At 37.7% G+C, this 23,019-nt stretch overlaps 2 protein-coding genes across 4 annotated transcripts in view; both read left to right on the top strand.

The window, feature by feature from the left end:
- Nucleotides 1–288: 288 nt before the first annotated feature.
- Nucleotides 289–23,019, top strand: part of LOC135163508 (peptide transporter family 1-like) — a 120,390-nt gene continuing 97,659 nt past the window's right edge. Inside the window, exon 1 of one of the 3 annotated variants that reach the window (XM_064122979.1) lies at nt 289–447. In XM_064122979.1, the coding sequence (XP_063979049.1) occupies nt 400–447 (48 nt within the window). In that variant the 5' untranslated portion in view covers nt 289–399. The remainder of the gene's footprint in view (nt 448–23,019) is intronic. The other 2 variants (XM_064122978.1, XM_064122980.1) reach the window with 2 other exon arrangements.
- Nucleotides 478–17,350, top strand: LOC135163510 (uncharacterized). Its single transcript, XM_064122987.1, has 3 exons — nt 478–2,251; nt 9,244–9,398; nt 9,516–17,350. Exon 3 carries the CDS (start codon nt 16,184–16,186, stop codon nt 16,667–16,669), a length of 486 nt encoding a protein of 161 aa, XP_063979057.1. The 5' UTR covers nt 478–2,251; nt 9,244–9,398; nt 9,516–16,183; the 3' UTR covers nt 16,670–17,350.

Here is a 23,019-nt window from a genome sequence, read left to right as displayed (position 1 = left end):
AAAACAGAGTTTTATATACTTACTATATTACTAAAAAAATCATCGATTGATGAGCTGTAATTATCATACTGGCTGAATGTTGAAATGCGACAAGTTGAAAATACAGTTTTTTTTTAACTCGGAGTTTTGTACAGTATGACTATATAAAAAGGAATTTTATTTAGTCATATTTAGCAAGGCTACGATTTGCTTCAATGTCAACTTTGAAATTGGAAATTTATCTCGACCTATCATAGTCCCCACTCCTTAAAAAGTTGCTCCGTGTGTTTTCCTTCATCGCGTCGGTCGACTTGACCACAGCGTTCCAATTCCCCGCATTGTGATACACAACGTCAGTTGTGTGTCCGTCTGTACGCCAAGTAACTTAAATACGAGTGTACTCGCGTGCCATTATCTAGTATGAACAGTGCAATGACGCAGGAAGTAAACGAAGAAAAAAAGAAAAAGGTATATATTATTTGCCGTTCCTTTGCAACAATAAACAATATGCCACAGTTCTTGACGAAAGTGTGTATCTCAATAGCACTAGTTGAATGAAATATCCCAATATATACTTATTTGTAGAACACGTATGTGTCACAGTGACAGAGATATATACACGAAATATTCTTATCGGTGATAAGATGAAATTTCATGCTGACGATACGACTTGTGAATCTGTTTGTCACTGTCTAAGAGTGATCATGTAATAAGATATACTCTTTTCATATCTACTATCAATGTTCAGTTCACAGGTGAGATGGCTATTCCCATCACCATTCACGAGGTCATTGCCACGTAGTGGCCAATACTTTGTATAGTATATCGGTAATTTATAATATTCAGTGAATCTCTTTGAATTAAATTGCGCGAATAATTTTGGAATGAAGCACATGACAATGAAGGTTAAAATTCATTTTGTAGTAGTAGCAGTACTAATACAACATAGCTTTCATTGAAGTTCTTTTGTTGCGATCGCAAAAATATACCTCATAATCCTACGTATTAAATATGACAATAAGTTCTCGGGACCATAAATAAAAATAGACCGTGCATTAGCAGTTGTATATATCGGGAAATCGTCGATTCTGAATCGGTGATTCATAAAAGTGAACCTTCAAGGCGTGTGAATTTGCTTCAGACATTTCATAATGTATTGGAAAGTTTTGTTAGTTATTGGACCAAATATTTTATACTCTAATCCATGATTAAGAATTATTAATTCGGAGGTAAAATATTAAATTCACAGTTTTACTTCATATGAAATTATTTGAATGTCCATATGAGAGGGTGGAACTAAAATTCGACATGGTAGAATAAGAAAGACACAATTTTTTATAGAAAATGAACCGCGAAAGAATTTTGTGTAGTGGTTTGCCGTGAACACTTTTGAAAAATAAAGAGAAATGAAAAAGACCGCCAAACAAAAGTTCTGTATGATGAAGAAAAATAGTTAAAGGAAAACCAAGGTTCTTCTCGCTAATTTTTCCACCTCAATGTTTCTATCAATATCCATAACATCAATTTAAATCTCCATTTTCTAAACCGCGCTAAGAACCATGGATTTCCTTTAACTAATATTTTCATCAAACATAATTTTTTTAGGCACTCTTTTTTCATTTCTATTTGTTTTCAAACATTGTTAGGACAAACAACTATGCAAAAGTTTTTCTTGACGCATTATTGGCAAAAATTAATTTTTGCCTTTTTCATCTGATTTCATAGATTTTGTCAAAATAAGAAAAACAGTTTTTATGTTTCATGGTCTTGGTTTTTCTGAATTGATTTTAGAATTAAGTTGAATAGCGTTGATTTTGCATTTTATGTCTTTAAGTGCTCGCAATACAATCAAATGCTCGATTGGTGATACTTCAATATCGTACGTACGTGAAATCTTGAAAATGTGAATATGGGACCGATGCTATGCGCTTATTTTCTCACCTCTTGAACTGAGAAATATGAAAAATGTACCATTGAAAAGAAAATAGACGATTTAACGAGCAAAACTATGGGCAATATTCTAATTCATTATTCCCTGCTCGAGATAATCATCAAAATTCGTTTACAAGTAGTGGAGGGGGTATTTGTGTCGTGTATAGATATCCAGTAGTACTCAGCCTAAGTCGATGAGGTTCGCGATGGACATTTAGAGAAAAAAAACTTTCTTGGCTGATGGCCAGCCGGACGTCTTAATAAAACATGTCTTTCTTTTGAGGAAATTTGGCATTGGGGAAGAATATATCAGCTTTGTTATTGTTCAACTAAAAGTTCGGTACGTATTATTAGAAAATGCAATTATTTTCTTGTTCCTAAGGAGAACATTATGAGCTTAAGGTCTTTGTTTAATGTTTTATAAAAACGTACGTGTATTTTCTCGTTGAAAGTGAGGTAAACGTTCCAGTGCCTGACTCACTCTTACAATTAGAATCCCTTAATTGCCGAAGATATATAGGTAATAGTAGTTATTTGGTGACAACTAAATTTAATAATATTTATAGAGCAATAATCCAACAAATGGCACATCCACGCATTCAAAAAACAATTAAAAATGATAAATATTGTGACCACTTGTGAACGGCTCCATTAAACATTGTATATGGAGCGATATAAAAGGGAAAATAAGGTAAAATAATATGATGTCGTATCAAACTTGTTAGGCTTATTTTGCATTGCTCCTCGCAAGATGAAAAAAGCGGTGTCAAATTCTAAAGTGCAAAGTAATGGACACATATCATCTCATATCCAGCCCTACGGTTTTTGAGTTAAGATTTGTAAATTTGTATTTTCTGCAATTTCGAGTAGAAATATTGAAAACTTTTTTTACCAATATCCACTCACTAGAGAGGAGAATTAGTCATAACAATCCATCATTCCCATACTTGAGCGATTTTCAGACAGTTATCATTGAGTTTCCATTATCAAGATTATATTCCTTCAGAAGATAAGCATGCTCGATAATTTTAAGGGAAGTCCGTTAACGATCTTCGAGGGAGATATAGATATGCGGCCAAATTTTTAAAAACTGTATGCTACATTTTTAGATATCTTCTGAAGCCTTGTCCGGCGTATCACATCCATTCCTAAAGAATGTCATTTGCATACAATAAACTATGAACAACGGCCGTTTTACTTTGCATTATTACGGTCCGAGTGGCAAAATGTACGAGCCGAGCGTAAAAATACAATTAATCTCATGAAATTTCATTCATCTATGAGAAATTGATAAACACACCTTCTACGAAAATAATAACATTCATTGAGACCATTTTTCAGTTGTCGTTAACCAAACATTGCAAAAATTTCCTCACCGAAATCGTGGATTTTAATATTTGAAAACATGTGAAATAGAATATTAATAAATATGTTTGAAAATAATCACATATAATACCACAAGTGCTTCAAAATTATCGAATATTTCCCGATAGATTCGTTGCAAACAAATGAAGGAGTCAAGTTTTTCAGGCTAAAAAATCACGAGTGCGAAGCACGAGTGATTTTTCCTGAAAAACTTGACGACTTCATTTGTATGCAGGGAACCTAGAGGGAAATATTCTATAATTTTGAAGCTCGAGTGGTATTCAGGGGATTATTTTTCCTATCCAAATTTCGGCCAAGAGAATTGTGCCATGACATGAAAAGAGGTTTATTTGGTTAAGTGTCGTTTGTTTACCAAAATATTCAAAAAATTATCGCATGTAATACCACAAGAGCTCCGAAATTATCGGATATTTCCCGATAGGTTCGTTGCAAACAAATGAACGTGTCAAGTTTTCCAGTTTAAAAATCACGAGCGCGAAGCGCGAGTGATTTTTCTGGAAAACTTGACGAGCTTATTTGTTTGCAGGGAACCTTGAGGGAAATATCAGATAATTTCGAAGTTCGAGTGGTATTCGGGGGATTATTTTTTGCATCCAAATCTTGGCCGATAGAATTGCACCATGAGACATAATTTTCAACGAATTGCCATTTAATCTGTCAGATACAATTGAGGGTTACTTCAACATTTGTTTTTTTTTATATATATCAACATGCAAAATTTCCAGTGTAATTTTCAAGAATATCCGCTGAAATACCGTGTTGACTATACAAAATAACGTCGAATGGTGCAATCCTATTGGCCAAGATTTGGATGGGAAAAATAATCGCTGATATTCGAGGTAGGCTATACAAAATATCAACAAATGGTGCAATTCTATTGGCTGAAATTTGGGTGGGAAAAATAATCACATATAATACCACAAGTGGTTCAAAATTATCGAATATTTCCCGATAGATTCGTTGCAAACAAATGAAGGAGTCAAGTTTTTCAGGCTAAAAAATCACGAGTGCGAAGCACGAGTGATTTTTCCTGAAAAACTTGACGACTTCATTTGTATGCAGGGAACCTAGAGGGAAATATTCTATAATTTTGAAGCTCGAGTGGTATTCAGGGGATTATTTTTCCTATCCAAATTTCGGCCAAGAGAATTGTGCCATGACATGAAAAAAGGTTTATTTGGTTAGGTGTCGTTTGTTTATCAAAATATTCAAAAAATTATCGCATATAATACCACAAGAGCTCCGAAATTATCGGATATTTCCCGATAGGTTCGTTGCAAACAAATGAACGTGTCAAGTTTTCCAGTTTAAAAATCACGAGCGCGAAGCGCGAGTGATTTTTCTGGAAAACTTGACGAGCTTATTTGTTTGTAGGGAACCTTGAGGGAAATATCAGATAATTTCGAAGTTCGAGTGGTATTCGGGGGATTATTTTTTGCATCCAAATCTTGGCCGATAGAATTGCACCATGAGACATAATTTTCAACGAATTGCCATTTAATCTGTCAGATACAATTGAGGGTTACTTCAACATTTGTTTTTTTTTATATATATCAACATGCAAAATTTCCAGTGAAATTTCCAAGAATTTCCGCTGAAATACCGTGTTGACTATATAAAATAACGTCGAATGGTGCAATTCTATTGGCTGAAATTTGGGTGGGAAAAATAATCATTAATAAAACTTATAAATTATTTAGAATCCCAAAACAACCTAATAAATAGTTGACGATATGGTTTTCATTAATCACACAGAACATTTCTAAGTTCATCTATATTTACATCTCTTCTCAGCGTTTTGTTAACGAATCAAAAGAGTCTCACATCTCTCAAGATAAAGCCCTTGGCCTTCCGGAAAAACATAATTCTTACAGGGATTTTGGTTTGAGTTTAAGTGGAACCAATCGAGCATGAAGACTTCTTTTAATATTATCCCATATTTTGCATGTACAGAGTTGAAAATTCCTTCACTTATTGGTATAATTTATTACTTTCTGATAATCGCCAGCAATTTCACAAAAAACGTGTAGAGATGAAGATAATGTGACTGTTTACAACCGCATGACAGATACTGCAAAGACTTTCAGTAAAATATGGCAAACTGGTTCACTTTGCAAATAAAAATATGGCATCGGCTGGACGTTGCCACTTTTTTCTGGAAAATTAATTATTTCGCAGATACTATTAACAGTGAAATTAAAAATATTGCAATGCATGCTTCATTTGTAAAGAAAATCAAATAGTGATAAAAAAAATATTTGACTATAGACAGTGGCAAATATGCTATAAACGTTCATTTGAAAGAGGATAATCCTTATCGTTCAGGGATTCCCCTGCGCTTCACCGCCTACATGTCATCATCACTTGAACATTCATAATACTTATAAATATTAAACCATTGATTGGGATCCTTGTCTTTGAAAGATATAAAATTTTTTGTGAATGAATAATCATTGGAGAAGTGTGTACAAAATCCTATTATTTCACAAACATTTAATAATCGAAACACTGTGTGCGATATGTAAAGAGCAGAGTGAAAGCTTTCGGGCGATGAGCTGATATACATTTTTCATGAGGAGCTCTGTGAAGACGGAAAAAAAATGAAAACCCAATTTTGGGAAAATAAATGCCTCTGGTATGAATAAATTTGTGCAAAAAATCATTCGCTCCGATTTTATTATTATTATTTATTATTATTTGCTGAGGTTTTAATCAGGGTAGTGAGGCGACCCTCGTAGAATGCTTATTCTGATTTATTTCATATAAATCTTGGAAGATTCAATTCTCTATGGCGATTTAGGGGGAGTTAAACATTGATAATGCCTTCAGCTTAGTCAGTTTCACATAACGATCGTGGTTACGCGTTATTAAAAGTATACAAACCTCGATAACTCCTTACCGTCGTAGTGAACTAAATGAATCTTCTCACGGGAAACGAGTATAGTATGACCTCCAATAAAACCGACTTTGTGTACTTGGAAATTCCCAGTTCTAGTGCGCAGCATTTATTTTCCTTGTGTTATGATATATGTATCTATTGAAGGCTTACGATATATCATAGTATGCATGGACTATTATTGCCTAATAGACAACGATATTTTACAATCATTTTTCAACTGATATGCCTCTCCAATTCTACGATAAGCCTCGCAAAGAGTTAGTGAGGCGTGTTTGAGGAGCGGTCAGGGCAATCTTCATGAATGGAATTTTACATTACGATCCATGGCTAGGAAGGTAAATTTCATGGCCGAGTGTTGTGCCCTATTTTTGTTTATCTCCACCCAAAAGTATATTCAGTGATCAATGTCTGCGAATGAAAAAAAAATATCTTTAATGTCTGCGAATGAAAAAAAAAAATCTTTAATTTCTGCTCTTTCGACGTTTATCGCATGCGCGACCGCACCACTTGGCCACCTCCTCAACTTCATGCAGGTCGTCCGCGAGACTTTTACAAAATCGAAGTGAAATCGAGATTTTCGCCGGTCCGTGCAGGCAAAGGGAAAAGATAAAAATGAAATTCCTAAGGCTAATTTGATAATAATTCAAGGTACTGCCAAGAAAATGACGGTACCACAATAATACTATAATATTAACATTAATATAAAATTATTGTTATGCGTATATTTTAGCCTTTCAATTATTTAAAAAATTATTTGCCCAGTTGTAATTCCATGGAGAAATGTTGAAAGTATAATTACAGAATTTAAAGCTATGTCTCTTTATCGTTGAATTTGTGTCATAGTGATTTTCATTGTCCAACTCTTCATTACTTTCTCCTATTTACATGGAGGCGACCGTAGGTTTTGCGCTTAAATTATCGCGTAGCTATGCGCTCCAACTATGCAAATTTCTTAGGCAATCCGATGCCGCGTTCTGTTGATCAGACCATAAAAGCCGCAATTTCCGGCGCCAAATCATGCCGGGAAGATCGTATCTTCGTGTAGAAGATGGGAACCATTTTTTTGCATCATTGATACAATTTAATTTTTGAATCATTCTCATAAGAAATGCAGCCTCGTTCTGCACGTGATTTCCGAAATTCCGAAGGATCATGAACACGAGTCCCAAAGATCACATCCTTACACAAAATAAAACTTTTTGAAACCGAGGCGTGAAAACTAATTGACTGAATGAAGGAATAATCCATATGATAAAATACTCTGAGTTACAGACATACCCTCAGTAAATTGAGATTTGTAAAGTCTTGCACTCATCTTCAGCTGCTCATATTCTTACCGGGCTTTTAGGCTCCCTATCAAAATAAACGTTTCCACTCCTCCAAGGATGCGTTGAAGAATTGTTTTCTTCAATTTCATGGTGAAAAAATAGAATTAAAATAACGCTAGAGTACTTCATGATATTGAGAAACCTCCGCAGTAATCTTATGAAAATAGAAAGAAATACACTAAAGAGATGAAATTTGGAAAACATATATGCAACAAAAGATGATAATGATAATCCTGAAGTCCCAAAATGATGAGTCGCGCAAATCTTTCAGAAGATAATATTAAAGATGTGTCTTGAACACAGAGATATATTCGCACTAAATATTTTTAAATCACTAAAAACATATCGACAGTCTGTTAAAATCCAATTAGTTCACAAGTAGAATCGGCTTCCAGAAATATACCGTTGTAATATCATAATCCTTTACCACATCTACTATTTATAATAATCGAAAATATATAGCATAGTCCGGCTATTTCGTTGGGCGAGAAGGACCTGACGGCGATGAGTGTGCGTGTGACATAGAAGCCACTGCTTGCGTGGACCGGTGACAGACTCGTACAACTGATCTTGCACGTTATTTATATTGTTAAAGATTATGTCCATTATTTTTGATACATTAGTCCGGTAAATTTCAAGTTTTCATGTCATTCTTATCTTTTTTCTTCTAGATAGTTGATAAGACATCAATAACTTCACCTCGTGGAATTGTGTATTATAAACTTCAAGTTATCTCTGTTTGGAGAAAGTACGGAGTTTTAGGGTGCATTAGGAGGAGTACGGCGATGGGTGGGTTTTTTGAATGAAATTACACTAGGTAAATTAAATCGCCGGTTATTACGTGGAATTGAACCACTTCAGTCACTTTACATTGCACTAAACTAAGTTGAGTATCTGTTTAGCGAATTAATCACCGTGAGTTTCTTATATACTTGACACAATGCAAAATGGTGGGGGTGGTGTAGCTGGCAGGTTCTGAATTATTAGTGTCCGCACTGAATTGTGATATAGCTAGAACTTTAGTAACGGGACGATAATTCATATTAAACGAGTGTTCTCAAAGCTGAGCGAATACATAACGACTGACGTACGATTACAAACTGAACTCGTTGGGTTTCTGCGATTTTACTAGGGCCTGACCGATGACCCGAAGATGTCCGAAAAGTGTCGTAGGTGACCGAGCTAATGGACCGTTCTCTTTCTGAGAAATTAGGCTCCTGCACGTTTTATATCCAACTTAAGAATTTTTTTTTTGGCTACGAGGTGCATCCCTTGCTGGATTTTATCACGTCGACTGCTAGTCATTATATCGGGTCGCTATGGCTGTCATACTTCTAACTAGAGTGTACCGCGGATATTCGATTATTTCATCGTATATTCGTAATCCATATAATTATAGGTTTTGGTGAAGAAAGAGAAATAGGCCTATGGTTTAGAAACAGTAGAATATGGAATTGCAAAAAGTGTGTTTGAGAAACTGGAAAACCGGAAATAGGCATTAAATCTTAAAATTCACTAGGTACTTCTAGCCATTGCAAATAAAACTGCTTTGCCAAGTTTTTTCAAATTGAGTTTTCATGTGTAATTGGGATTTTTCATTAAAGGCTTTGCAGCGTAAAATGTTTTATGTAGGCAGTTTAGTTTTCTTCGAAAGAAGACAAGTATTTTCTTCTCCTTTCCTAACAACCACACCTCACGCCACACCTCACGTTGTTCTAGTCAAGTAACATAGAGAGTACCAGTTGGGTCTGCCTAAACTATCATGAAGGCAAGGGGCATTGACTGAATAGAACGTTAGCTCTTTAGGCTGAAGAGACACCAGGCTAAGCGCGTTGTACCCCATGATAAGGGAAGGCGCCACAGAACATTTGTTTGTAAGTTTACGACACGGATTCGAACGGGAGATCGAATCCTAATAATGAGGGCACTAATATTCAAGAATATACCACAAATATATTTATTCAACACTTAACCTTTGAATACACTAATAGGTACTTCGGCTAGAGCTGTGACGCATTACATGCTAGTTACAATACTGGTGGTTTGTAGGGCGCGACAACGCAGTCGTCGTCGCGCTTCGGAATGAGTTTCTGCTTGCGCCCGCGACGCTGTTGAGGCCCCGTCGGTAAGCCCACTGATGGGCGCACGCTGAAGGAATTGGTTTCAAGCAAGATTACGCGCGATGCTCTCCTTGATATAAATAAATGCATTTTATTTTATTTCCATCTGTATTGTATAATTTTACTGGTGATTAATGTTTGTAATTTACCAGCCAGAGGAGCAAGCGCTCTAGCAAGGAAAATGGGCAGCTTAAAGGAAGGAATATTATAGAAATATCATCATCGGCGTTTAACCTGCGTACAGAAGATAACCTGCGATTGACCACGATTCGGTTTCCACCGACCGCAGTTTTTTCTTCATTCATTACTGGCTCTTCAAGTTTTTGCTATGAATTATGACAAATATGATTAAAATTTATGGCAAATAGTGACCCCATGCGAATTGGCGGAGAATCAAGGGTCAGTAGGATCACTTGAAACAGTTCAATGTCACGGATCATTAAGGAGCAGGTTACATGTCATGAGAGTCGGTTAGAGAAAAATCAAACATTGTGCGAGTAACCTGGGGAAGAGTTACATGTCATGGAAGTCGGTCAGGGAAGAGCCAAGGATCTGAAGGAACACTAGGGGAAGGATTACATGTCATAGAATAGATTGAGGGAGAGTCAAACATCGAGAGAGTCCGTTGGAGAAGGGTTACACGTTATGAGAATCATGAGTTCCCCAACCGATTCTCATGAGATGTAACCTTTTCCCAGGAGACTTTCGCGACATTTCATTGTCCCCCGATCGCCTTCCATGACATATAACCCTCCCCAAAAATTTCCTGACTCAAATGGTGTATAAATCCGGAAAGCTGGCAACAATGTTGTTCGGATATCCATCACAGCTCGCCCAACCAGTTGACCCACCCCCTGCCATTCGCGTGTTGCACCGACACTACGCGAAAATTTGCGATTGAATCCCCGCCATGAGTCCTGCTCATCTCTCCTACACATTCCGTGAGTTCACTTAATTTTAAGACGCGTTCTGAAGCATAAATAACATAGCCGCCACGGGGTTCTCCTAGATTCCGGTGTGGAGAAGGTCGCTCGTAAAATGACTGCGCCATCTGAATCCCTCGGTTCTCCCTGGTAGCCATTTGGTGAGTGATCCGTTCTCGTATTATCGACAAAAAGTGTTCCGAAACCCTGTCAACTCGGACGATAGGGCCGGCCAACCCAAAATTTTGTAGCCAGCTCGGAGCACATCACCGAAATATCAATTCACACATCGGCACAAATTAGCACATGTCCACGAGAAAAACATTCCGCAAATCCGAAATTTGAATAGGATACCATTCACAGCTAATGAATTAAAAACTGATCAGTTAAGTGGAACGATTTGTTTGTGAAAAATGAAGAATATTTTAAACGCTGCTTGTTGTATCAAGTGAATTGAATCACAGAAGACGCGATAACAATCAGTGGTGGCAAACCTGTTGCATAATGTTTCAATTAATTATCTTTTAGTGCCGGTCAAAAATGATAACATTTACGAAAAATGTTGGTATTGTTTAAGCCGTTGGAATGTTTTGTCATTTTAATAAAATTTCATTCCTGAACTATGTTGGCCAATAATTTTTTATGCTGCTCTTTATTATGTACTTTGCACATTTCAAAATAATTAAGTTCTCAATGTCACTAATAATCGTAGTACTACCGAATAAGACGTGTGTAACCACGGCGCTATTATAAATTCTCTACGGTGTTATTTTAGTTCCAGAAATCATTATGGTTAGTGTATAAAGGCAATAATTGTTGTATATGTTCAATCAATGATTTCGAAATTCGTAGAATTATGCGCGTCTGGGTTAGCTACTCACTACTTACAGGGAACATGTATGTAGTATCGGAAATAACTATGGAGAAGTCCCCAGTTTAAGAATTATAATCTGTCCAATATTATAGACAGATGTTCTTCGTATTTTATTAAGAGGGACTTGGGCTATAAGTTTATATAGTAGTTTTAGCGTAGGTGCTTTTTGTGGTGAAACCCCGCAAATAGACATAGGTTAGTACAGGAATGCAACCCTGTACCATAAAAGCACTTAGAGGGTCATATTTTGTGGGTTTATGAGGCCCACAGATGTGACAGGCGGAGATCGTTGTAGCCAGCGTAGTTCAGGGATTCTAGGACCACGTGACGCGATTAGGGCCCCGTCCAGGGTTGAGAAGAAGGATAGGGTCAGAGTCATGATTGAGGAGCGATAGACGTTAGACGTGTTTTTAAAGATAGACGTAGATTTAGACATTTTTTGTGTTGTGCATTTAAGAGTGTGATAGAGTGCTTAAAGATTGTGAAGTGTGTTAAGAATATCGAATATTGTGTTAAAATGAGTGTACACCTTTTTGCTAAAAATAAACTGTTTTATCTTTTTAAAGTAACCCTACATGTATTACCTGTCGATTTATTCTAATTCGAATTTCTTATTGGGTTGAGTTGTCACGGATATATCAGGAATAAATAACTGAATTATTACCACCCATCCATATTAAAGTTGATTAATAGACTATTTATGTGTACGTTTTTTTGTGGTTATCGTGGTTGACTGTGGATAGAGTGTTTCGTCCTTCTTTTCTCCCGAAATTTCGTTGACATCACGCTACTTAGATCTCGTGTTTTGCCAAGAGACAAAAAACTGGCTAGTGCCTATAAAATGTAAATCGGGAACCACTCGTCACAAATGATTGACAGATCAACCGAGCGTGAAGGGTAGACTGTGATCTAAATTAAACGAGAGTCTCGCCTGAGAGATTACACAGTGTAGGAACGCGAGTTATGCTGATATGTCACAAATTTGAGGGCTTGAAACGAATTTGAAAAGTTCTCTTCTGAGGCGAGGTGGCGTCCCGTAGGGCTTATTTTTGTCATTGGTGTACGGGGTAATTGAAGCGATAGCCGAATAGTATTTAAAGTCTACCCTTACTTGGATTGTGAGGCCCAAGTATACTGTGTTTGTACGTCAATTTCTTCTCCGTTACTACTGCTAGCGACGAGTGACTCGAAAGCAGAGGGATAGGAAGGTTTTAATGAACGGGATTTCAATGATGAGCCATAATTCACTAAAAACACACGATATATTTGATTAATGTTTTGTTTCAAGTTCACAAAAACTGTTAATCATAAAATTGAAATAAATTACTTCACACGTAACACACAAACTAAAATTTACTGTGATAACTGTTGCACAGTAGATGTATATCGAATCTCATAAAAAACAAAAATAATTTTTGAAAAAAATGCCCAAGTCCACGTTCCAATGTATTGTGTTTTGCACGCTTTCGTTCACTTTACTGGTTTCAAAAAATAGTAAAAATTTTAAAAAGCCAAGCTTGTATAAATACACTGCCTTATTTACGAAGCTACCACTCTGAATACAACGTTTATAACAAAATGCCTGGTATTTGGTCGAAAAAAAAAATGACGTAAATGCAAGCGCAATAGGAGGTGTCGACTATGCGAGGGACTCCATCACACCTTAATTCATGAGAGAAAGACACCTAGTCAAGCAGGTACCTCAACACAGGCCAGCACATCGTCGGAACCAAGCACGAGCGGTCAATTAGCATTTTATTATCCTCTATAATAAATATTGCTACCTTAACCGCTGTGTTCGTTGAAAGGAGACAGCATCATCAAAAGCCACGGAGCAATCATCAATCAGGATCCTGTCAACAAATCATCGGGACCAGCATCTTGCCAAGACAAAACACAAGGCGCATCATCATCAGGGAAGAGGTCAATGACCTCTCACAGTTATCTCGGGGAATCTCAATAACCGGAAGTGTACCACAAATTGGAAATTCAACTCTCAAAATAATATCACTCGGGTGATCATCGTCAATCAGAGGAAAACAACATCGGACATCATGCCCATGTTGAAGCAATGCATCACGAAGATCGACGACAATCAGGACAGCAACAGATCAATCATCACGGGGATAAACATCAATTAGAACCGCAACGGGTGAACAAGATGGACTACCTCAACGTTTTGGAAGCTCAACAATGCAGCAGCAAGCAACCCAACTGGTCGTCTTGGCAACAGCAAGGGTTAATGCCCTGAATCACAACGGATACTCACGGCCACCAAGGATCCTCATCGTTCACGGCTCAGAAGTGTTATTGGTGTCTGAGCATTTGGTCAATCAACTACATGTGAAACGGAGGTCATCATCGCTAACAATCATCGGCATCAAAGAAACTCCATCGGGAAGCACGCGTGGGGTTATGCCATTCGACTTACAGTAGAGACACAATTTTACTGTACAGGTTAACGTGGAAGCAAGCATCATGAGCGAGCTCACGGCGAAAATCCCGCCATTTGTTTGCGAGACCAGGACTCCCCAGGAATTGTGGGAACTTCAATTGGCAGATCGGAAATTCTTGCAACCTGGGCCATCGACATCATCATCGGAGCTGATATCTGCTGAGAAATCGTCATGGACGGAATCATGAGATAGACCAGATTGAAACTCATCGCCCAACAAACATCTTTTGGTTGGGTCCTATCGGAGCCAGTCTGTTGTACAGGCTGCTCTAATAAGCGGTCACTGAGGGTGATCACAGGTCAATCAACAATCGCTGGACTGCCTGAAAAAGCTATAGATTCAGGAGGAAATACCGGATGCTCCATCTACAGTTGTGAGCAAGGCCGACACAGAATGCGAGCAGCACTTTATCGAAACTCATCAAAGAGACTCAACAGGACGGTACATAGGTCGCCTACCGTTGAAATCATCGCCAGCCGCATTAGGGGAAACAGCCTCGATGGCTAAGATCCGTCTACAGAAGCTCATCAGGCTATTATCAACAGATTATCAACTGATCAGATTATCAACAGGCAGATTATCAACTAATCCAGAGGCTCATACACTCTACAGGAAATCCATCGAGGAGTATGAGCCCTTGGATCATATGCAACTGGCATAAACGACGTCAGAGCCACGGTAGACATACTACCCTGCCTAATTATGGAGTGCTGAGTCCGGACAGCACGACGCCAAAATTAAGTGTCGTATTCGACGCATCTCATCGAAGCTCATCGGGAGTGTCATTGAATGACATCCTTCATTCAGGACCAAAACTGCAGACAGAGTGCTCTGACCTCCTCAACTGGCTTCGTCGGCATCGTTGGGTATTTGGTGCGGACATCGAGAAAATGTTCCACCAAATTCGAATCCATCAGGATGGGTGGGATTACCTCCGGATTTTTTGGAAGGACGAGGAAGGCCAACTCATCGAATATCAACTAACAACGGTTACCTACGGGAACAGGTGTGCACCGTGGTTGTCTCTCCGGGCGCTAAAGCAGGTGGCAATCGATGAAGGCTATCGATTCCCTCTGGCTCTACCAACATTCACTAAGGGGGCGATACGTTGACAACATTTACGGAGGTGCAGAAACCGAACGAGAAATGGAGAAAATTATCAGGGAATTAATAAACCTCTGCATGGCGGGCGGCATGCCACGGCAGAAATGGTGCAACAACGCGCCACAAGCACTCGGACGGCTTGGAATATCAACGGAATCAGCTCCAACCATCGAATTCGGGATATCAACGTCCCCGACAGATGCAGTTTTGAATTTTCCTTCCAATATAACAAAATCTTTGCTTTATTGCTTATTTTAACACTTCTGAGTCCTAATCTCACCTTTGGCGATTCATTGCCTTCTTACAGTTTTCCTGACAGACTAATCCCTCGCAACTGGCGTTTACGCGCCCGCTCGGCACCAGTTTGGCCAGGCCCCGAATTTTGGGTTCTTAATTACCTTCTTCCCTATTCTTAGGCTCCTGACACTCACTAGTCCTCAGGAACTAATCAAATCAACCCTCCTCCCTCTACCTCTAGTATTGACCAACCACGATCTAAATCACACTCCGTACCACCCCATTGCCCGCTTTTTTGGAAAACTCCCACTCGCCGAATGTTTGTCAAAAACAGTCCAGTTCTAATTTGTTCACTAAAGTGGAAACAGGTAATTTTTCTCCCTTCTACGCTCACACCAAGTGTATTTAGTGCTCAGTCGATAAAATCCAAATTGAAATTGTTGGTGTTGCCATCCAGTTTTTTCGACCATATATTCGCTTCCCTCATCCCTCATTCGCTCAATTCTAATCGCAAGTGACATAAGGAACCCATTCGGCGTCTCACGTTTTCCCGCGTTTTAATTTCATCTTTATTTATTGAACTGGTGGAACTTACAACTCCATTAGAATTATTCATTAATTGTTAATTCGTTGCGAAACAACTTTGGATCCGGAAGAAAAGGATCCAATCATTCTCCCACGTCACTCACCGTTATCATCGCCCATCATCGCAGAAGCTCATCAAAGGAGCTTCCACGGGGGAACTCAACTTACGTTGGCACACATCCGACAGAGGTACAGGATAATAGGAGAACGAGCACCAGTTCGCTCACATATCATAAAGTCATCTGTGCACGTCATCGAGTTGTGAGGACTCAACAGCTGATTGGACAGCTGCCATCGCGACGAGTGACACCATCTAGAGTCTTCCTCCACTCAGGAGCCGACTTCGCCGGCCTAATCAACATGTTGAGGTGGAGAAGCTCAGGGGCAAGCACAACAATGTACAAGGCGTACATTCGTTTGTTTGTCTGTTTCGCCACATCGGCAAATCATCTGAAACTGGTAACAGACCTTACCGCGGAGGGATTCATCGCCGCGTATAAGAGATTTACGTCAAGACGGGGAATGTGCGCGACCCTGAGCAGTCACAGGGGATTTAATTTCATCGAGGCAGAAAAGGAAATCAGGCAACTCATCGACCAGGCATCAAGCGTATCGGCTATCATAAAAAACTGGCTAGCAACAAATGGAACGAAATGGAGATTTAACCCGCCCTACTTGCCACACATGGGAGGCAAGTGGGGGGCGGCGGTTAAATCAAGCAAATATCACTTGAGGACGGTTATAAGAAATTCGACCTTGACTTACGAGGAATTTCCGGTTCTTCTAACTCAGGTCGAGGACATCCTGAACTCGAGGCCACTCTGCCCGATCAACAGTGACCCGTAAGATGCATCGGCACGAACACCAGGGCACTTCCTCATCGGAGGATCGCTGACAGCGATCCCAGAACCATCACTTAAGCACATCAACAGGGATAGGCTCAACAGGTGGCAACTCATCACGGTGCGGTTAGGATCTATATTATAATTAATAATTGTAGAAAATAGCCATGCCTTCATCTCACACACGTCTCGAGGTGCCATTCATTCCTTCCAATCTCCTGTTCATTTAATGCTAGGCGCGTCTCGGGCCGAAAACGTATAATAATTTTTCTGAAAGAGTTGTAAAAACTCAATTAACAGAAATTCCCCGAACTGTCTCAAATACTCGAAACTTTCGTTTTCTTTCATAAACATTGTCCTAATCCACAAAATCGTCTTGATCGCTTCCAGATGTGCCCACCTTTCCGGCCCTCTCACGGTCCTTCAACTGACCCTTACAAAGGCCTGGGTTTTTCAACCCCAAAGACCAATATTCTCTCCCTTTCAAGTTTTCGAACAATGACTTTTCCACTCTCATCGATAGTTCCGTTAACCTACTCCTTCTACCCCTTCTATCTTTGCAATTCTCTCTCAACAACTGTTAGAATTAATGGAGATCTGATTTATTATTTGTAATTGCTTTATTAATGTAACAAAAGGTGAACTTCATAGCATGTGCCATATCATCCTTGACTACGCCTTTTCCCAACATGCATCTTGTTCTAGAGACATATTTCTCTTATCCCACTAGTGGTGGCAGCACTCATGGTTATAAGTACAAATGTACACTATTCCCAACACGCCTCTTTACATTTGCACTTTAACAATCTTATTACATTTGTCACGTTTATCTTAATTTTAATTCTTTTCTCAGTTTAAGAAACTGTGTCTTGCCTAATGACTTTGTCAAGATATCTCCAATATTATCCTGAGTATCTATTTTAACAACATCAATTTTTCCTCTCTCGTAATTATCATAAACATCATGGTATTGTACTTCAATGTATTTAGACTTCTTAGACAGATTCCCACTCTTAGCAATGCATACTGCTCCAGAATTGTCTTCATAGATTTTTATTGGTGCATCAAGCTCAATTTTAAATATTTCATTCAATAATCCTCTTATAAAATTAGCTTCAGTTAAAGCTTCAGACAATGCTACATACTCAGCTTCAGTTGATGATTTAGTAACTGACTTTTGTTTACGTGATTTCCAATAAACTACATTTTCGTACATTCTCACAATATATCCTGACGTAGACTTTCTATCGACAATATCTCCTGCCCAGTCTGACTCTACCAAACAATCGAGTATATCTTCTCTTTCTGATCTCGTGTAATTCAATTTCAAGCTTTTAGTTAAATCTAGATACTTTAGAATCCTCATAGCATACTTAAAATGTGTTTCATCATAACAACTTTGGAATCGACTCAGATAATTTACACTGAAAGCAATGTCTGGCCTTGTTCCTGTACTGATATATAATAATTCTCCGATTAAATTTCGATATTTCACTTGCTCATTAATCTGATTAGCTGGCTTAAGTTTCGAGTTCGTTTCCATTGGTGTTTGATACAGTTTAGCATTTTTTACATCATACTTCTTGGCCAATGACTCTATATAATTCTCCTGACTCAAAGTCATCACATTTTTCTCGATATCATGTTCAATGTCTATCCCGATATAATTACTGACTTGGCCCATATCTTTCATTCTAAAACGTTTGGATAGTGGTGATTTCAACTCTTGTACTTTTAACACATTTTTACTACAAATTAGTAAGTCATCAACGAAGATTATTAGATACACAGAGATTGATTCATCATTTTTAACCTAGAGACAATAATCATGTTTGCTCCTGACAAACTTCAACTCATTCATAAATTTGTGAAAACACTCATACCAAGATCTGGGACTTTCTCTGAGCCCATACAGTGACTTATGTAACTTATACACTTTGTCTGTACCATCTTCATATCCTTGGGGTTGATTTACATATACTTCTGATCTAATCGTTCCATTTAAAAAAGCAGTCTCTACATCCATTTGTTCTATTCTCAAATCATTCTGACAACAATGAGATAATAATATTTTCAATGTCTCCATTTTAGCAACTGGTGAATAGGTTTTCTCTATTTGTCCTCTTTGTTGAAATCCTCGAGCAACTAGTCTAGCTTTATAAATATTATTTGGTTTCTTTTTATAAAGCCATTTAACATCAATCACTTTCTCGTCTTTAGGTTTATCTACAAGACTCCATGTTTTATTTTTATTAATACAATTGATTTCTCTTTCCATTGCCTGTTGCCAATTTTTAGATTCTTTACTTTCAAGCGCCTCTTCAAATGTATTAGGTTCATTAACGTTACAGAAGTTTACATCGACACAATATGATACAAAATCTTCACTATATCTTAAATTTGGCTTTCTTACTCTCTCAGACCTTCTCAATGAATTTTCTTCCTCATGTTCTTTTTTATTTCCTTCCGTTGACTCAGCAGAATCATACTCAGATTCATTATTACCGTCTTCCTTAGCTTCATCACTTGAATTATCATTATCAAGCTCATCATTCATCTCATCACTTGTATCACTACTTAAACCAACATATTTTATTTCATTATTGACTATGTCCACATGCCTTGCTACAATAATTCTGTTATTAATTAATACACGATATCCAACTGCTGTGTAACCCAACAGTACTCCCAACTTAGCTTTATCATCCCATTTTGAACTTCTCTCTGACTCAGGTACTCTTACAAAAATCCGACTTCCGTACACCTTCAGATGTTTTGCATTTGGTTTCTCATTAAAAAATATTTCGTATGGAGTTTTAATTTCAATAGTGTTAGCAAGTGTTCTGTTCTTTAAATATGTGGCTGCATTGATAACTTCTGGCCAAAATCTTTGATTTACTTTTGCATCTTTCAATAAACATCTAGCAGAATCCATTATTGTTCTATTAAATCTTTCAGCTACTCCGTTTAGTTCATGAACATATGGTGGACATGGCATAATATTTATTCCCTTTTTTCTTGCAAAATTGAAAACATCTTTGTTTATGTATTCTTTACTATTGTCACACCTCAGATTTTTAACCCTTTTACCGGTCATATTCTCAACTAGATTTACGTACTCAATTAAACACTTACATACTTCATCTTTGGATTTTATACAAAATACTTTTGCACATTTACTACGCTCATCTACAAATGATAAGAAGTATTTCTCTCCACAATTTCCTACTGTTGGATGTGGTCCATTTAAATCAGTATGAACAATCTCTAGAATATCTTCTGCTCGTTTTCTGTCATTTTCAAAAGGTAGATTATGCATTTTTGACTCAATACATGTTGCACACTTCATTTCTTCCTTTTCCAAATTCTTAGGTAACCCATATAATAGTTCATTTTTGCATATAGTATTTAAATAATTGAAATTAACATGACCTAGAGTGCGATGCCATTTCTCTTTTTCTGTCATTCTTTCTTTTTTGTTATTATGATTTGATTGACTACTGTTTACCTGTCTAACTTCTTCAGATTCTTTGATATAACTTGTCATTCTGTAAACATTATTTATTTTTCGTGCAATTGCTATCAATTCGTCTGATGGATTATAAATTTCAGAGACATTCTCATAAGAAATTATTGTATTCTTAACTGTGACTTTAGCATAACTCAATAAATTTTCTCTCATTTCTCGAACGTAAAAAACATTATTCAATGTTATTGGCACTTCTTTAGAATTAACTTTAAACAAGCAATTTAATCTACCAATTTTTGTGGCTTTCATGACTCGACCATCTCCTAACCTCACATCAACTGGAATTTTTAAAATTACACTTTCATCGAATAATTTGTCATCATTCATTATGTGGTCTGTACACCCACTATCCAATATCCACTCAATTTTATTTTTATCTCTGTGTCTCTCATTATTTACCTCTGTTTTGTTGACTTCAGTCAAAAACACATTTGAATGACTTGTTGACTCTTCTTGATTCCCTTGATATCTCGGTGTTGGATTTCCACCTCCACGATAGTTTCCTCTTTGATTACTTATACCTCGTGAATTTCCTTGACCTCTGTAGCTGCTTCTACTTCTCACATTTCCTTGACCTCTGTAGCTGCTTCTTCCTCTGGACCAGCCCTGACTCTGTCCTCCTGTGCCTTGAGCATTTTGACTCCTACAGTCCCTCGGCATATGCCCAGGTTTGCCACAACTATAGCACGTTTGTCTGTAGTGTGATTGTGTGTTAAACGCACTTGAATTCATTTTTTGTCCATCAGAGTTATTTCTATTTTCCTTCTCTTGTATAGATTTCATTGTTATTTTGCTTTTTAGATACTCTACTGTTCTTTCCTCCTCTGGTATTACATCTATCAAATCTCCAATGTAACTATATTCATTTGGAAGGGCTTTCAACATATAGTTTAGCACTTCTTGGTCCTTAATTACAGCCCCTGCTGCTTTCAACGCATTGACTGCTTTCTCAAAGTCATCAAAGAAATTTTTCGTACTTGAAAAATCTTTTAGTTTGATTTTTTCTAACTCGTTCCTCTTCAATATTTGTAGAGCTGTCTATTGTTTCATATACATCTCGTCGAATTTTTTTATCATGCCGTAAGCTGTATTAAGGGGTTTCACATATTCAAATTGTTTATTTGTAATTGAGCTGCAGATGTAGTTCATTGCCTTCACATCGTTTGTGTCCCACTCTTCATCATTATCTTTATTTTGTCCTTCAGTTATCTTGAGTCTTTCAACTCCCACAATACACTTTTTCATTCTCAGATATAACATGATCCTTGCTCTCCAACTTGAATATTCACTTCCATCGAAAATTGGTATTCGTACATCATCCTTGTCCCTGTCCGCCATTTTACTTTGTTTCCAGGGTTCGTTTAACCACGCGTTCTCGAACGTTCACTTCCACAAGTTCGTTTAGCTATTATTTTTCAACTTTTCAACTCTCTTCATTACTTCCTAATGTTCACACCCACGATTCTGCTACCATGTTAGAATTAATGGAGATCTGATTTACTATTTGTAATTGCTTTATTAATGTAACAAAAGGTGAACTTCATAGCATGTGCCATATCATCCTTGACTACGCCTTTTCCCGACATGCATCTTGTTCTAGAGACATATTTCTCTTATCCCACTAGTGGTGGCAGCACTCATGGTTATAAGTACAAATGTACACTATTCCCAACAACAACAATCTTACAACAAATTCACTATTAATCCACACTTAAAGATGTGAACTTGAAAACAAAAATCCACGTGTGTCCGTAATTAAAAAAAACTCTAACTTGTTAAATATTAATTCAGATTTATGTATCAATAATAATTAACATTTTGGTTAGTTGCTGATGCTTCCTTGTCTCGTTACGTCCTCCCTCCAGTATCGTCTACTCGTAAGTGCTATATTCAACGTATTACGTTTCCGCTAAAATAATTTTGAATAATCAAACTGGCCAAATTTACAACTTAGCTAGAATCAAATCAAGATTATTGTTTTGTGACGAAACACATAGTTTGCGTTTGTTGATGAAGCTGGGCGGTGGCAAGACAGGTTGGGTTTCACTAATTTTGATGTTTTGAACTGATCCGAAGTCTTTATTTACATACCATCTCTGGTTTTCGATGGAGGACACGAACTTCAAGGCTTGCAAAGTCTGGGTTCTACGAGCTGTCCCCAAAGCCACTAGTGCGATGACTTCTATCCATATTTTTTTTCAAATCCAGCGGGTACCATCGAGTACCGTCGTTACATCCCATATATTGTCGTACCTAGGCTTGTTAGGCCTCTGTTTAGCGCACTCCGCTGAGAAACCTTGAAATTATGGAGTTTTTTTGCACAGGCGAGTGATAATATAACTGAGAGAACAGCTCTCGTTGAATAGATTATTCCGTTGATAGAAAGGACTGGTGGACAATCCAAAGGCAAGAATAAAAATTTATTTACGTAAAATCTGAGGTATTTTCTGGAGTTCACGTGCATTGGTACTAACATGTAGGTGCGCGTAAGGTCGCGGGTATTCGTAAATATCTCTTTGACAAATAGTTTGCCTTCAGACCTCAAATCCTTCAGTTTACAGTCCTCTGTTTTGAAAAACTCATGGACATTATTTAGATTCAATATAATCCTCTGGGTACCACCGGCTTTTGGCCTTGGGAAAAAACTCGGTACGAATTGGTTCCCTGTTGGGTCGCAAGATTCGATAGCTTCAGTGTTCAGAAGTCTTCATCTTTCTATCTGAAGTTGAGTCATTTCTATGAGGGACCAGTGAAGTTGTTGGACTGGAGTTTGTTTGTTCTTGGATGAAGAGTCAAACAGTTGGATCACGCTGTTAATAAACTAA

Source organism: Diachasmimorpha longicaudata, chromosome 6 (assembly GCF_034640455.1).
Source record: "Diachasmimorpha longicaudata isolate KC_UGA_2023 chromosome 6, iyDiaLong2, whole genome shotgun sequence".
In the NCBI taxonomy this organism is placed as follows: Eukaryota; Metazoa; Arthropoda; class Insecta; order Hymenoptera; family Braconidae; genus Diachasmimorpha; species Diachasmimorpha longicaudata.
This window is presented reverse-complemented; position numbering and strand designations above follow the sequence as displayed.

Excerpts from the sequence above, each read along its gene's own strand:
- LOC135163510 (XM_064122987.1), top strand. The coding sequence starts at position 16,184 with ATGTTGAGGTGGAGAAGCTCAGGGGCAAGCACAACAATGTACAAGGCG.